The 14,282-nt window shown below is 39.0% G+C and overlaps 1 protein-coding gene across 1 annotated transcript in view; it reads right to left on the bottom strand.

Moving 5' to 3' along the window:
• The window catches only part of GUCY2C (guanylate cyclase 2C), a 93,972-nt gene that overhangs the window by 2,432 nt on the left and 77,258 nt on the right, over positions 1-14,282 (bottom strand). Inside the window, exons 23-26 of the mRNA XM_043966965.1 lie at positions 13,747-13,921; positions 11,782-11,880; positions 8,327-8,421; positions 3,510-3,586 (exon numbers count right to left, since the gene is read on the bottom strand). Of these exons, the coding sequence (XP_043822900.1) occupies positions 3,510-3,586; positions 8,327-8,421; positions 11,782-11,880; positions 13,747-13,921 (446 nt within the window). The remainder of the gene's footprint in view (positions 1-3,509; positions 3,587-8,326; positions 8,422-11,781; positions 11,881-13,746; positions 13,922-14,282) is intronic.

The raw sequence follows: 14,282 nt of genomic DNA, 5'->3' as shown, positions 1-14,282 counted from the left end.
ACCTCAAACTCTGTTCTTCATCCTCACTGTGATTTCCAATCCCTTAGTCCCTCAGTTCTTTCCTAGGTCATCTCCCATGCACCACTTATATTCTCCTTCCTTGCCCATCTTGACTACCCAGTGAACCACTTCAATTCTATACTGTTTTCTTTTCTTGACTCCCTGGGCCCTTTGTCCTACTGGTGAACTTGACCTGAGGAGCCTTAGTCTTAGATCATTCCTGCCATCTGTTGCCTTTGCTCCTACACACATCCTGATGAATGAAGTGGGAGAAAATCATGAAACTGCACCCACTAGGTCCATTACAAATTTATTTTCCATAACCATGACTGAGTTCTCAGTCTGTCAAAGCAATCTTTGTACACGTCCCTAATTGATTCACTATCCACCCCCAACCCCCATCACAGTGACTTCTCCAAACCTTTTCATCTCTCCTCTAACATCCTATGGCTCCCCATTCTTCATACCTTCAGCTAAGAACCTTACATCATATTTCACTGAAAATTTGAGGTCATTCACCAAGAGTTTCCTCTTCTACCCTTCTCATTTCACATCAATCACTTGCTTTGCATTACTATCTCCTCCTTTACCCTTGTCTCACATTAATGGTGGTCCTTCTCCTTGCCAAGACAAACTCCTCCACGTGCACAAGTGATCCTATTCCATCCTCTCTTCTCCAGGTGATTGCCCCCTTTATCATGCCTACTCTTTCACTTGTATTCAATCTTTCCCGGTCTGCTAGTTCTTTCCCTACAAACACCTGTCTCCCCTGTCCTCAAAAAGCCTCACTTGACTTCATCACTACCAGCTATCACCCTACATCTCTCCTGTCTTTGTGTCTAAATGCCTTGAGAAGATCATATGTAATTGGTGTCTCCACTTCCTCTCTTCTCACTCTCTTCTTAAAACTCACCAGTCTGGTTTCTGACCTCATCATTCAACTGAAACTGCTTTCTCCAAAGTTACCAATAATCTCTTAATTGCCAAATCTAATGGCCTTTTCTCAGTTCTCATCCTTTCTGACTTCTCTGCAGCTTTTGATAATGTCCATCACCATCTTCTCCTTGATACTCTATTCTGTCTAGGTTTTGGGGACACTACTCTCCACTGGTTCTCTTCTTCCCTGTCTAATTGCAATTTCTAAGTTTGCTCTGCTGGATCTTCATTTGGTTCATTCATGCCTACTAATGATATGTATCCCCAAGGCTCTCCTGGGTCCTCTCATCTTCTTTCAACATATTATTTCCCTTGGTGATCTCATCAATTTCCATGGATTCAATAATCATCTCTATGTCGATGGTTCCTAGATCTACTTAAATAGCCTTAACCTCTCTCCTGATCATTAGTCTTTCATCTCCAACTGCCTATCAGACATCTCAAACTGGATTTCTACAGACATATTCAACTTATTAAGTCCACAACTGAGCTTATTATCTTTCTTCATTGCCCCCAAACTCTCTCTCTCTCTCTCTTTCTAATTTTCCTATTACTGTTACATATACCACTATTCTTCCAGTCACCAAGGCTTGCAACCTAAGTGTCATCATAAATTCCTCATTCTCTATGAATCTCCATATCCAATTTATTGCCAAGTCCTATTAACTCTACTTTCAAAATATCTCTCTCACCCCTTTCTCTCCTTTGAACAGCTATCACCCTGGAGCAGGTCCTCATCACTTGAAGCCCAGACTATTACCATAGCATGTTGATTGATCACCCCACCTCAAGTCTCTCCCCACACTGATCCTGATGCACCCTCCATTCAGATGTCAAGTTTATCTTTCTAAAATACAGGAATCACCACATCACCTCACTTAAAAAAAATAATTTAGTGGTTCCTTATCTCCTCTAGTATCAAAAAGAAAATCTTGTTTGGCATTTAAAACCTGACCCCTTCCTGCCTTTCCTGTCTTCTTACACATTTCTCTGTACCACTGCACTCAGTCTCCTGAACTCTGGGTATTTTTATTAGCTGTTCCCCATTGTTGGAATTCTCAAACTCTTTACCCCTATCTCTGGTCTCTCTGGCTTCCTCCAGATTCCATATAAAATCCTATCTTCCACAGGAAGCCTATCCTGTATATAACTTGTTTGTACATAGTTTGTAAATTCTCCCCCTCCTTAGACTGTGATATACTTGAGAACAGGGAATGATTTTTGTCTTTCTTTGTATTCTCATTGTTTAGCACAGTGCTTGGCACGGAGTAGGTACTTAAAAATGCTTTTACTGACTGACTCACAAACTTATTGGTCAAAGGTAAATTTAGGCTTAGTCCACGGTAATAGGAGGACTCCAGGAGTTTGAGTAGGTCTTATGGCTGTACTAGCCATAGGTCACATAGCTATTCTCAGGGCAAATGGCAAAAGTCTGGTTTAATTTGGGGCTTTTGGTACCTCTCATAGAGTTGGCCTTGTATTTAGAAGTTTAGATGTCAATTTCTTGCCTTTGTCAAAGGCCAAGAAAAAAGGTATCTGAATGTTTGCTAATATTTGTCAAAAGCCTGTTACTAACCAAACTGCTGAGAAACCTAGATGCCCCCAGATGCTGAGTGTCTTATGAATTTTAGAAATTGTAACCTCAATTTTAGACATACTCAAAGAGGTTCAAAATGCCAGAAACCTTGGTGTCTAGGCTCTGCTCATAATTACTAGGTGGATGGCCCCTCTAGATAACTTAGAAAGTCCCTAAAGTATCCACGTGCTGAAAACCTGCTGATCTCCCAGGTGACCTTGCTGTTTGTATTATAGTTATAAAACATTATTACCATAAGTGACCCCAGCCTGGGGTATGGAGGATCTGAAAATTCAAGGATGGAAGGGATGGGAGCAGAGCTCTTATTCCTTAATTAGTTGGACTGCTTTTTCTCCAGGAATAGAAATGGAAACTAAATTCATAACTCTTGTAACAAGCCAGAATTTGTCAAATCTCCATTTGTTACCTCATCAGAACTTAGAAAGGAATATAGTGCATCACTAAAGACCTAAATAGGCCCCCAGGAAGCCCTAGAAGTGAAGTTCTATAGTCTACTCTTGTCTGATATATTCTTTTCATGCATACAGAATCTCTTAAAGATTAAATTTCTTATACATAGAAAAGTCTATAGGAGCACTTCTCAAAGTATGGTCTAAGAATCCTTGAAGGTCTCCAAGAGCCATTCAATTCTGACCTGTGAGATCACAACTTTTTTCATAATAATACTAAAATGTTATTTGCCTTTTAAAATATTCCTCCCCTTTCCAAGTACTTATCTACGTGAGGCTAGATTTTCTTCAACCAGAATAACAAATAGCCAAAGATTGAATGCAGAAGAATATATGAGAATCCAGCTGTTTTCTATTTAGCCAGACATTAAAGAAATTTGCAAAAATATGTGGAACAATACCATTCTTCTTGTGAGATTTTTTTCTATTTTGAAAAAATATAGATATTTTCATTTAAAACCAAGACAGCCAGTTTCTCTTTCTTTCTGTTTTTTATCCCTCTCCCCCTTCCCCATTCTATAACTTACACAGAAGGAGGTGTTGGCAGCATGTACTCCTGGTCCTTAACTCCTGTAAGCCAGTAGGTGGTCTCTGTGCCTTTTCCCTAATGAGACAGAAAAGAGACACATTGGTGGTAGAATAAGGCAATTTATACACATACACACAGGGCACCTTTTCCTTTCTTTCTTTCTTTCTTTTTTTTTTTTTTGGTGAGGAAATGAGGGTTAACTGAGCCACCTAGCTGTCCCTCCTTTTCCTTTCTTTGATCTCTTTGGATTTTAGGTATAATAGGGTCAAAAGATAAGTACAATTTGGTGACTTTGGGGGCCAAAGTTCTAATCTACTTTGTAGAACGGCTATCCTAGGGGCAGCTAGGTGGTGCAGTGGATAAAGCACCGGCCCTGGATTCAGGAGTACCTGAGTTCAAATACGGATTCAAACACTTGACACTTACTAGCTTACTAGTTGTGTGCCAATAGGCAAGTCACTTAACCCTCATTTCCCTGCAAAAAAAAAAAATAGAATGACTATCCTAATTTACAGCTCCATAAACCATGTGTTAATGTGCCCGAGGGATTACTTTTAAAAAATAGACAATAACAAAATTTATTTAGAAAAACAATAGGTTTAAATAAAATCTCAAGTGAAATAATGAAAAAAAAAAGGAAGGGGTAATAACATTTCTTTTTTTTTTTTAATGTATGAGGTATTTTATTTTTTCCGTTACATGTAAAGATAGTTCTCAACTTTTGTTTATACATGCTTTACAATTTCAGATTTTTCTCCCTCCCCTCCCTCCCCCCCTCCCCTAGACAGCAGGTAATCTGATATAGGTTATATCTATATATCTCTATACATATAGATATAGATATAGATATATACACACACATATATATACACATAATAACATTAATCCTATTTCTGCATTAATCCTGTTATAAGAGAAAGAATCAGAGCAGTGATGCAAAACCTCAAAATAGAAAAAAAAACAACAGCACCCAAAACAAAAGAAATAATATGGTTCAATCAGCATCTATACTCCACAGTTCTTTCTTTCTTTTTTTTTCTTGGATTTGGAGATCCTCTTCTATCATGAGTTCCCTGGAACTCTTCTGTACCATTGCATTGGTGAGAAGAATATAGTCCATCACAGTAGGTCAACACTCAATGTTAATGATACTGTGTACAATGTTCTTCTGGTTCTGCTCATCTCACTCATCATCAGCTCACCTAAGACCCTCCAGGTTTCTCTGAACTCTTCCTGCTCATCATTTCTTACAGCACAATAGTATTCCATTGTATTCATATACCACAACTTGTCCAGCCATTCCCCAATTGATGGGCACCCCCTCAACTTCCAATTCCTTGCTACCACATAAAGAGCAGCTATAAATATTTTTGTACATGTGGGTCCCTTTCCCCCTTCCATGATTTCTTTGGGCAAAAGACCTAAAAGTGGAATTGCTGGGTCAAAGGGTATGCACAGCTTTATCGTCCTTTGGGCATAATTCCAAATTGCTCTCCAGAATGGTTGGATCAGCTCACAGCTCCACCAACAATGCATTAGTGTTCCAATTTTCCCACAGCCTCTCCAACATTTATTATCTTCCTTTTTTGTCATTTTAGCCAATCTGATAGGTGTCAGGTGGTACCTCAGAGTTGTTTTAATTTGCATCTCTCTAATCAGAGATTTAGAGCATTTTTTCATATGGGAATAGATAGCTTTGGTTTCTTCATCAGAAAACTGCCTGTTCATATCCTTTGACCATTTCTCAATTGGGGAATGACTTGGATTCTTATAAATTTTATTTAATTCCCTATATATTTTAGAGATGAGGCCTTTATCAGAAGTACTGGCCTCAAAAATTGTTTCCCAGCTTTCTGCCTCCCTTCCAATTTTGGATGCATTGCTTCTGTTTGTACAAAAATTTTTTAATTTAATATAATCAAAATCATCCATTTTGCATTTTATAATATTCTCTATCTCTTGTTTGGTCAAAAACTGTTTTCCTTTCCAAAGATCTGATAGGTACACTATTCCTTTCTCTCCTAATTTACCTATGGTATCACCTCTTATGTCTAAATCATGTATCCATTTTGACCTTATTTTAGTATAAGGTGTAAGATGTTGGTCTATGCCTAATTTCTGCCATACTATCTTCCAGTTTTCCCAGCAGTTTTTGTCAAATACTGAGTTCCTATCCCAGAAGCTAGAGTCTTTGGGTTTATCAAACACTACATTACTAGTGTCATTTACTACTGCATTTCCTGAGCCTAGCCTATTCCATTGATCTACCACTCTATTTTTTAGCCAGTACCAGATAGTTTTGATGACTGCCGCTTTATAGTAAAGCTCCAGGTTTGGTACCGCTAACCCACCTTCCTGTGAATTTTTTTTCATTATTTCCCTGGATATTCTTGATTTTTTGTTTTTCCAGATTAATTTTGTTATTATTTTTTCTAGCTCTATAAAATAATTTTTAGGTAGTCTGATTGGTGTGGCACTGAATAAGTAAATTAATTTAGGCAGTATTGTCATTTTTACTATATTAGCTCTGCCTATCCATGAGCAATTGATATCTTTCCAATTATTTAGATCTGATTTGATTTGTGTGAAGAGTGTTTGGTAGTTGTGTTCATAGAGTTCCTGGGTTTGTCTTGGCAAGTAGACTCCCAAGTATTTTATATTATCTACCGTTACTTTAAATGGAATTTCTCTTTCTATCTCTTGCTGCTGGACTTTGTTGGTCATGTATAGAAATGCTGATGATTTGTGTGGATTTATTTTGTATCCTGCTACTTTGCTAAAGTTGTTAATTGTTTCAAGTAATTTTTGACTTGATTCTCGAGGATTCAGTAATAACATTTCTAGACCCCAAACTATACTAAGAAACAGTAATTATCAAAAACTATTTGGTACTAATTTTAAAAAATAATCAGTGGAACAGACTAGATAAGCAAGAACTAGAAATAAGTGAATTCAGTAGCTCAATGTTTAATAAACCCAAGGACAAAAACTACAACCTCAGGGAAAACTGAAAAGTAGATTGGCAAACAATAGACTTCCGGATTGATAGATTTAGAGGTGGAAAAAACCTTAGTGGTTATTGAATCCATTCTCCTCATTTTACAGATGATAAAACTGGGGACCAGGGAAGCAAAGTAGAATTTCCAAAGTTGTACAAGTAGTAGGTGGCAGGGCTTAGATTTGAATCCACATCTCCTAACTCCAAATTCTGTTCTTTCTACTGTACTATATGGTTGCTCATTTAACTCTTCATTTCCTGCAAGTCTATCCATGTTTGTTTTTTTAGTTTTGTTTTGCAGGCCAATGAGGGTTAAGTGACTTGCCCAGGGCCACACAGATAGTGTCAAGTGTCTGAGGCTGAATTTGAACTCAGGTCCTCCTGAATCCAGGGCCAGTGCTTTATCCACTGTGCCACCTAGCTGCCCTTCCCCCATGTTTTTCTAAGATCATCAAACTCATCATTTGTAATAGCACATCATTATCATATACCACAATTTGTTCACAATTCTAAAATTCTACAGTTCTAAATCTGTGATTGGGGAATGTGATTTATATGTACATCATGGAACATAAATGAAATAGAATATTATTGTACCCCAAGAAATTATAAATCTGAGAAATTCAGAGAAACATGGGAAGGCATATAAATTTATGAAGAGTAAAAATAAGAGTGACAAGGAAAACAATAGGTACAATGACTACAACAATGTAAATGGAAAGAATAAAATGAAACAGAATATTGTTATAATAACCAAGGTTGGCCCCCAGAGAAGCACTTTCTTCCTTTGGTTAGAATGTTGTATACGTATGCACATATATACACACATACATATACATGTGTACATACATATACACATATGCTATCAGACATGGTTGGTGTGTTGGTTGCTTCTATAGCTTTATTTTATTTTTAAGAATCTTTTTTTGGCGGGGGGGGGGGGCATCTAGGTGGTGCAGTGGATAGAGTACTGGCCCTGGAGTCAGGAGACCTGAGTTCAAATCTGGATTCAGACACTTAACACTTACTAGCTGTGTGACCCTAGGCAACTCACTTAACCCCAATTGCCTCACCCAAAAACAAAAAACAAAAAAAAGCAAACAAACAAAAGAGAATCTTTTTTTTAAAAAATCAGGGCAGAATCACTAGTTGAGTGACAGGGGGAAGAGAATGTTCAGAAATTAATGTAATATAAGGCATCATTATAAGTTTTTAAAAGATAGATAATATTAACAGCAGAATTTTGTCATGATTTTATGTAAAAGGCAGGAAGTAAGGAAACAGGAGGATATTACTTGCCCAAACCCCCTCCCTTACCCCAGGAAACTCTCCAGGAGTGTGCTGGAGACAACTGTATTGTGAGGAAATAATAGAACCTTTTAATGAGCCCCTGAATGTAGAAAAATAAAAAGAATTGCGTGATGTCAAAACCAAATCTGAGGGGCAGCTAGGTGGCACAGTGGATAGAACACCGGCCCTGGAGTCAGGAGTACCTGAGTTCAAATCCGACCTCAGACACTTAACACTTACTAGCTGTGTGACCCTGGGCAAGTCACTTAACCCCAATTGCCTCACTAAAAAAAAAAAATTTTTTTTTTAAAAACCAAATCTGAGACCACTTAACTGAAACAAAAGTAAGCTGTTGACATTTTTCACATTGATCGTTAATCTATGAGGAGAAGGCAGAAAGGATAATTGGGGAAAGGATTCTCTTTACCTTCCTCAGCTGTGGGGCTTGAGAGCTGAACGATGAAAACATCTCTAAATATAGTTAAAATAAATAAAAGTAGTGGATAGTGTTTCTATATATCTGTTACCTTTAAGTAAGTTTCTCCTCTCACTTCATATAGGAACTGGCATTCGGTCCTCTTCAGAATAGCTATAGTGGATCCACTCACATGAATCCTCAAAGCTGAAAAGGAAAAAGCACAATTAAATTACTTCCATTTAGAATCCAGTTTCATAGTCACATGTGTTCCCACTTATTCTAGCAAGCAGTTTCAACTGTTCTTATTATCTTAGGTATCCTCTTAAAAAGAGACTTTGTGACCTACTTAAAGCATGTCCTTTCACATCGGAGTGCAAATGATTTTCATTATTCTGTAGAATGTTTCCTAATCACTGTTTCCTCAGTTCGTGCAAGACTGTCCACAATTGCAGTAGATGTGTCCTAGCTTGGGGCAGGGAAGCACCATCAGGGTGGTGACCATGTGAGTGAAGAGGACAAGAGTGAGAGATATTGTGGAGGTAGAACTAGCAGAATTTAGTGATAGCCTGGCTGTGTGGGATGAGGGAAAAGGAAGAGTCAAGGATGATTCTAAAATTACAAACAAGTGACTGGGAGGACAGTGAATAGAAAAACAGAAAAATGAATCTACTTAATAGAAAAAAAGGGAATTTGAAATAAAGGCAAGTCCATGGAAAAATAAAAACATCAGTTATGGACATAATTTAAGATATTTATAGGACATATCCAAGGAGTTACTTAGCAGTGATGTGTGACTGGAGGGAATTCAGTTCTCTCAAGTCCTGCTCTCTTGCTCCTTATGCATATGAAAAACTAGCAATGAGGGGCAGCTAGGTGGTGCAGTGGATAGAGCACTGGCCCTGGAGTCAGAAGTACCTGAGTTCAAACCCGGCCTCAGACACTTAACACTTACTAGCTGTGTGACCCTGGGCAAGTCACTTAACCCCAATTGCCTCACTTAAAAAAAAAAAAAACTAACAATGAAAAAAAAGAAAAGAAAGAACAACTAACAATGAGAAACCAGGGTCCCAAGTAAGTTGGAAACCACTGTTATATACTCACCAAGTCCATTACAAATACTCAACAAAAGCTTAAAACCAACATCTCCCAAACCAGTCTCATAAATAATTAAAAAAAACCCCAAAACGTTAGCACAAATCTTATTTGGTCTACCCGATTCTTAAGATCCCCCCCTACACTCATCAAGACCACTTCATTCCACTCTATATCCTTCTATTGTAATAATAGTATTGTAGAATCATCAATTAAGAGCTGGAAGGGACCTTAGAGGTCCTTTCATTTAAACCTTTTATTTTATAGTTGAGAAAACTGAGACCCAGACAAAGTTAGTGCCACCTAGCAGCCCCACTTCTCACCATCAGGCTGAAGTATACTGAAGGACACTTTGATTTATGAGTTCTAAGCTGTGCATACAGATCACTATTCCCATAACATCTATGTCCCACTAATCTACAAAGTCCTACAGTCAGTGGCTGCTATGGGAGCACCCTGAAGGCATTATGCCCTCATAGCCCTTTCTCCTTTAGTTAAGGAGACCCTGTTCCTCTTGGGGACTGGAGGGTCAAGTGTTGGGCTGGAACCCTGTTTGGGAGAGTCAGTCTTTCAGTGTGAGCGTGTACATCTCAAAAATAGATACAACATTACAATTCAGAACTTGATTTATTATTTTGTTGATTGCTTTTTGTTAACTGAGACTTTTTTTTTGGTAATTTTTTTTTTATGGGGCAATGGGGTTAAGTGACTTGCCCAGGGTCACACAGTTAGTGAGTGTCAAGTGTCTGAGGCTGGATTTGAACTCAGGAACTCCTGAATCCAGGGCCGGTGATTTATCCACTGCTCCACCTAGCCGCCCCTAACTGAGACTTTTTAAAGTGATGGATAAAATTTTAATAATATAGCTTAAACTTAAAAGTATGTCATGCACATCTTTTTTTTTTTCTGGAGAGCTAATTGTTTGCCAATTTATCATTTACTATTTACCACCAAAGCAGCACTGAGAGGATCTCACATACCCTCCTGCCTGAATTCTTACTTCATCCCCATCAGATCCCATGGGAACAGCTGCTACCAGAGTCTTGGTTCTCCTTCTCACTTTGCCCCTGGAGCACCACATTCCTTCCCAAGAAACCACTGGAACTCTCACCCCTGTCCATAGTTTCAAGCTTCCATTATGCTCGACTTTACCAAGCATCTCCATGACTCCAAGAGGCCGTCTCTTGGCCCCAAAGTTCTCAAAAGAACTAGATCAGTGGAAGTAGAGGAAAAGCGTAGGAATAGTCAGTTTAGATGTGTGTGGGGTGGGGTGGGGTGGGATGGAGTACGTATGTATCTTCAGGAGTGGGAAATGGTAGATGTGTTCCTTGTATTCCTTTTGGCAAACTGGAAAGTATTTCTGTTTAGCAAGAAAGTTAGAAATGGTAGAATACTTCTACAGAACCATTAGTTCTCTATAGTTCAGGTACTTCATCAATTTCAAAGATGTCATTTCATCCTGGGAGAATCCCTCCACTGATGCAACTTAACATTGCCATGATTGAAAAATTTATCACCCTACATGTAGCCAGCCCAGTAATGAGTCTTGCCTATGGGCATAGACAGACATACCATCAGTCCCTCACCAGTTCTATAATATAAGCCTATCTAGCTTGTTAACAACTATGCTCTGGTGTCATAGCCTTCAAGAACCCAGGGCTACTTCCATAACACAAGTAGGCATTAGAGTAGGACTTTAGCACATTATATCACATAAGTGTTTGTAGGCTGACTTTGTGGACAACTAAGTAAGTGGTACAGTGCATAGAGCACTGGGCCTAGAACTAGGAATATCTAAGTTCAAATCTGGCCTCAGACACTTACTAGCTGTGTGACAGTGGGCAAGCCACTTCACTCTGTTTGCCTCAGTTTCCTCATCTGTAAAATGAGCTGGAGAAAGAAATGGTAAAGCACTCCAGTATCTTTGACAAGAAAACCCCAAACAGGTCATGAAAAGTCAGACACAACTCAACAACAGACTGACTTAGGAAATCTTCATAGCATCATTTCTAGGGGAAAATGTTCCCCCAGTTCCAAGCAATCACATTTTTGGAACACATGATTCCTATATAAGCATCTGCCTTTAGTAAATAGACATTTTTCTCACTAGTGTGAATCTCTATGATAACCAAATAAAATGAACATAGGAAGGCAAGATGGAACATATTCAATTTCTCACTGGGCCTACCCACCATTAAGCTTTCTCTGATCCTATAGAATAATGCTCATTTTCATGGCTATCTCATTACACATGACTCAGGATAAAAAATAATGAATCATGGCCTCTGATCACCACAAACATGACTGATGCAGGGGGAAAATTCTTATATATAATAGAATAATTTTCAGTCTAAGAAAAGGATACTCCTCTCACTACCTTATTCATCTCTAATAATATTTTTCAGCTCTTACAACAGTGCTACTCTGTTGGTGGATACTCAAGCCACAATGAAAGCCAGTTTTCATTCTTACGGAGGCCTGTGGATTCCATCCTTGAGGCTGTGTTCACAGAATCTCCAAACAGACAATAACGAGGCATTTTGATTCCAACAACTCCAGCAGCACATGGCCCTGAAAAAGGTGGGGAGAGAGGAGAAGAGAATTTTTAACTTGTAACACAGTGGAGCTAAAGTCTGGTAGAACACATTCATTACAGTAACAATGATAAAAATAAATAATGCCTACGAGGAAAAGAGCCCTTCTGTGCAAGTGTGGCTATGGAGCAATTCTCTCATGGACAGATGCACTTCCGTGACTTGCTAGACAATGAACAAGCTTCAGGTGATTGATGATGGTGGTGGTGATGATAATAGCTACCATTTTTATAGGGCTGTAAAGTTTGCAAAGCATAGTACATACGCTTGGGACATAGGAGTAGGAGTATGCCAAGTGAGTACAACGAGACTTGAAGCATCCCTGAGACCTCTCAGTGAATGGAAGTTTAAAGGCTACCCTATGGGGGCACTTGACCCCTGAGCTCCTTTTCACTGTGGGATGGTTATAGAGAAATAGCCTTGGGATACTAAGTCACCTTTGCATCCCATGTGAGTGCTTTCTGCATGGCCAAGGTTGGAGGGCTGAGGGTTGGGGGACTTCTGGTCTGGAGCCCCAGATCTCCCATTGAGACACATTTGGTGGCCAAGTGCTCCTGTGGTCCATAGTTTATGTGGCTGTGGGCTATGGAATCCTTAAAGAGCTGCAGATCTGAATATGACTTTTTTTTAACAAGTATAATGTGGTTAAAATAAATACCAAAGGCAGCACTAATCAAAATAACAGTGAGGACAAATGGGACACAGCAGTAGATAAAAATGTTGGAAGGAAAAGCAGCAATCAAAGGGGGAAAGACCTCAGAGCAGCAAACTGCAGACCCATTTGGGTCTTTATGGAAGTGGGGAAAAGGAAAGGTATTTTTCCCAGGGAGCTAGTCTTGGCACTTTCTGTGCTACCTTGACAATGGCAGAAGATTGAAGGCGGGGTATTCATGCTGATTGTGCACCTGGGATATAGCCTGTTGTTAGTGCTTGCTGGAAATCCAACCTTCTTGCCTTCCTCCCGCCTCCTACCTACATAAGTTACTGTCCAGCTCCAGTAGCTGGCTCATTAGAGCCCTACCAAGTACAAGAGCCAGAATGGTCATTTTGTTGGGTTCTAGAGAAAAGCCTACCTATGTATGATTGGCCTACTACTCTTATGCCTAGGGATTGTGGTGGTTTCTTTAGTCTCTTTTGCTGGTCCTAGGCCAGAAGTTAGTAGCTTCTATGGCAGGGCTTTCTTAACCTGCCATTTGTGAACTTTAACTATTTCAACATAATTGGTTTCCTTTCCAATCCTGTATAGTTTACTTTGTGCATTTAAAAACATTATCCTAAGAAGTAGCCCATAGGCTTCATCAGACTGCCAAAGGGGTTTAAGATGCAAAACAGAAAAGTGAAGAACCCTTGTTCTGGGTGGATTTACATTTTTTAAGAAGATTGTTGTGGGGAAGAGGAATAATAGTGCCCTTTCATCATGGGGATTTGCTCAGCTTGTCTTGTTTAAATAATCCAATCTTAACCAAAAATATTTTGATTATGTACCATAAAGAATATATGGAGAAAGGGGGTGGGGGGTGGAGGGGAGAAGGCAATAGAATCCCAAGTCACTTAATGAGGTTGAGGCATGGGGTAGCTTGTCTCAAAAACTGGCTTCTTTTCACTTGGTGATCAAAAGGAATGAACTGAGAAAAACTAAAACCTGCCCAGGCATCCTTAGGCTCAGAAGCCACATCTGACAGTCCCTAGAAATCTAAGTACCCTTAGGACTTAAAAAGAGAACATAAAGTATTTATGACAGGCTGACATAGAGATCACTTTTGGAAACCCTTTCCCTTTACTGACTTAGTTCATGCAAAGAAGTAAACATTATTCCTAGCTGGCATAACTTTTAATTCCATACCAGAATGTACTCCAATGCGAATCCACACAGGGAGGCCCGGAAGATGCTGGAGTTCAAAGGATCCCATGAAACTAAGGATGTCCAAAGCCATCTTGGCAATGTCTACTGCATGTCTATTGCCATTCCTCTTTGGCAATCCACTAGCAACCATGTAGGCATCTCCAATGGTCTCTACCTGTGGAAACAGCTTTCTCTTTAGCTGCCTTACTCCTTAGAAAATCACAGAAATTAATGCAACAGTGGTCATTTTACATCATTGATAATATGGACTGAATAATGCTCAGCCTGAGCATGGCACTGCACTACTAGTGGGAATTATCTTTGAGAAGATACAATTTATGTTATTGGGAAACATATTAATAAGAGCATTCCTATAATAACTTCTCTAGGATGTCATTTTCTCTAGTTAGATGAATAATAAAACAGCTACTATGTGCTTTAAGTGCACAATAAACTTATTAACAATATAAATCACCCACATACTCTGATGATGAGCATTATATATTTTGCACTGGACAGAATAATTTTATGTTATT

This window comes from Dromiciops gliroides, chromosome 5 (genome assembly GCF_019393635.1).
Source record: "Dromiciops gliroides isolate mDroGli1 chromosome 5, mDroGli1.pri, whole genome shotgun sequence".
In the NCBI taxonomy this organism is placed as follows: domain Eukaryota; kingdom Metazoa; phylum Chordata; class Mammalia; order Microbiotheria; family Microbiotheriidae; genus Dromiciops; species Dromiciops gliroides.
This window is presented reverse-complemented; position numbering and strand designations above follow the sequence as displayed.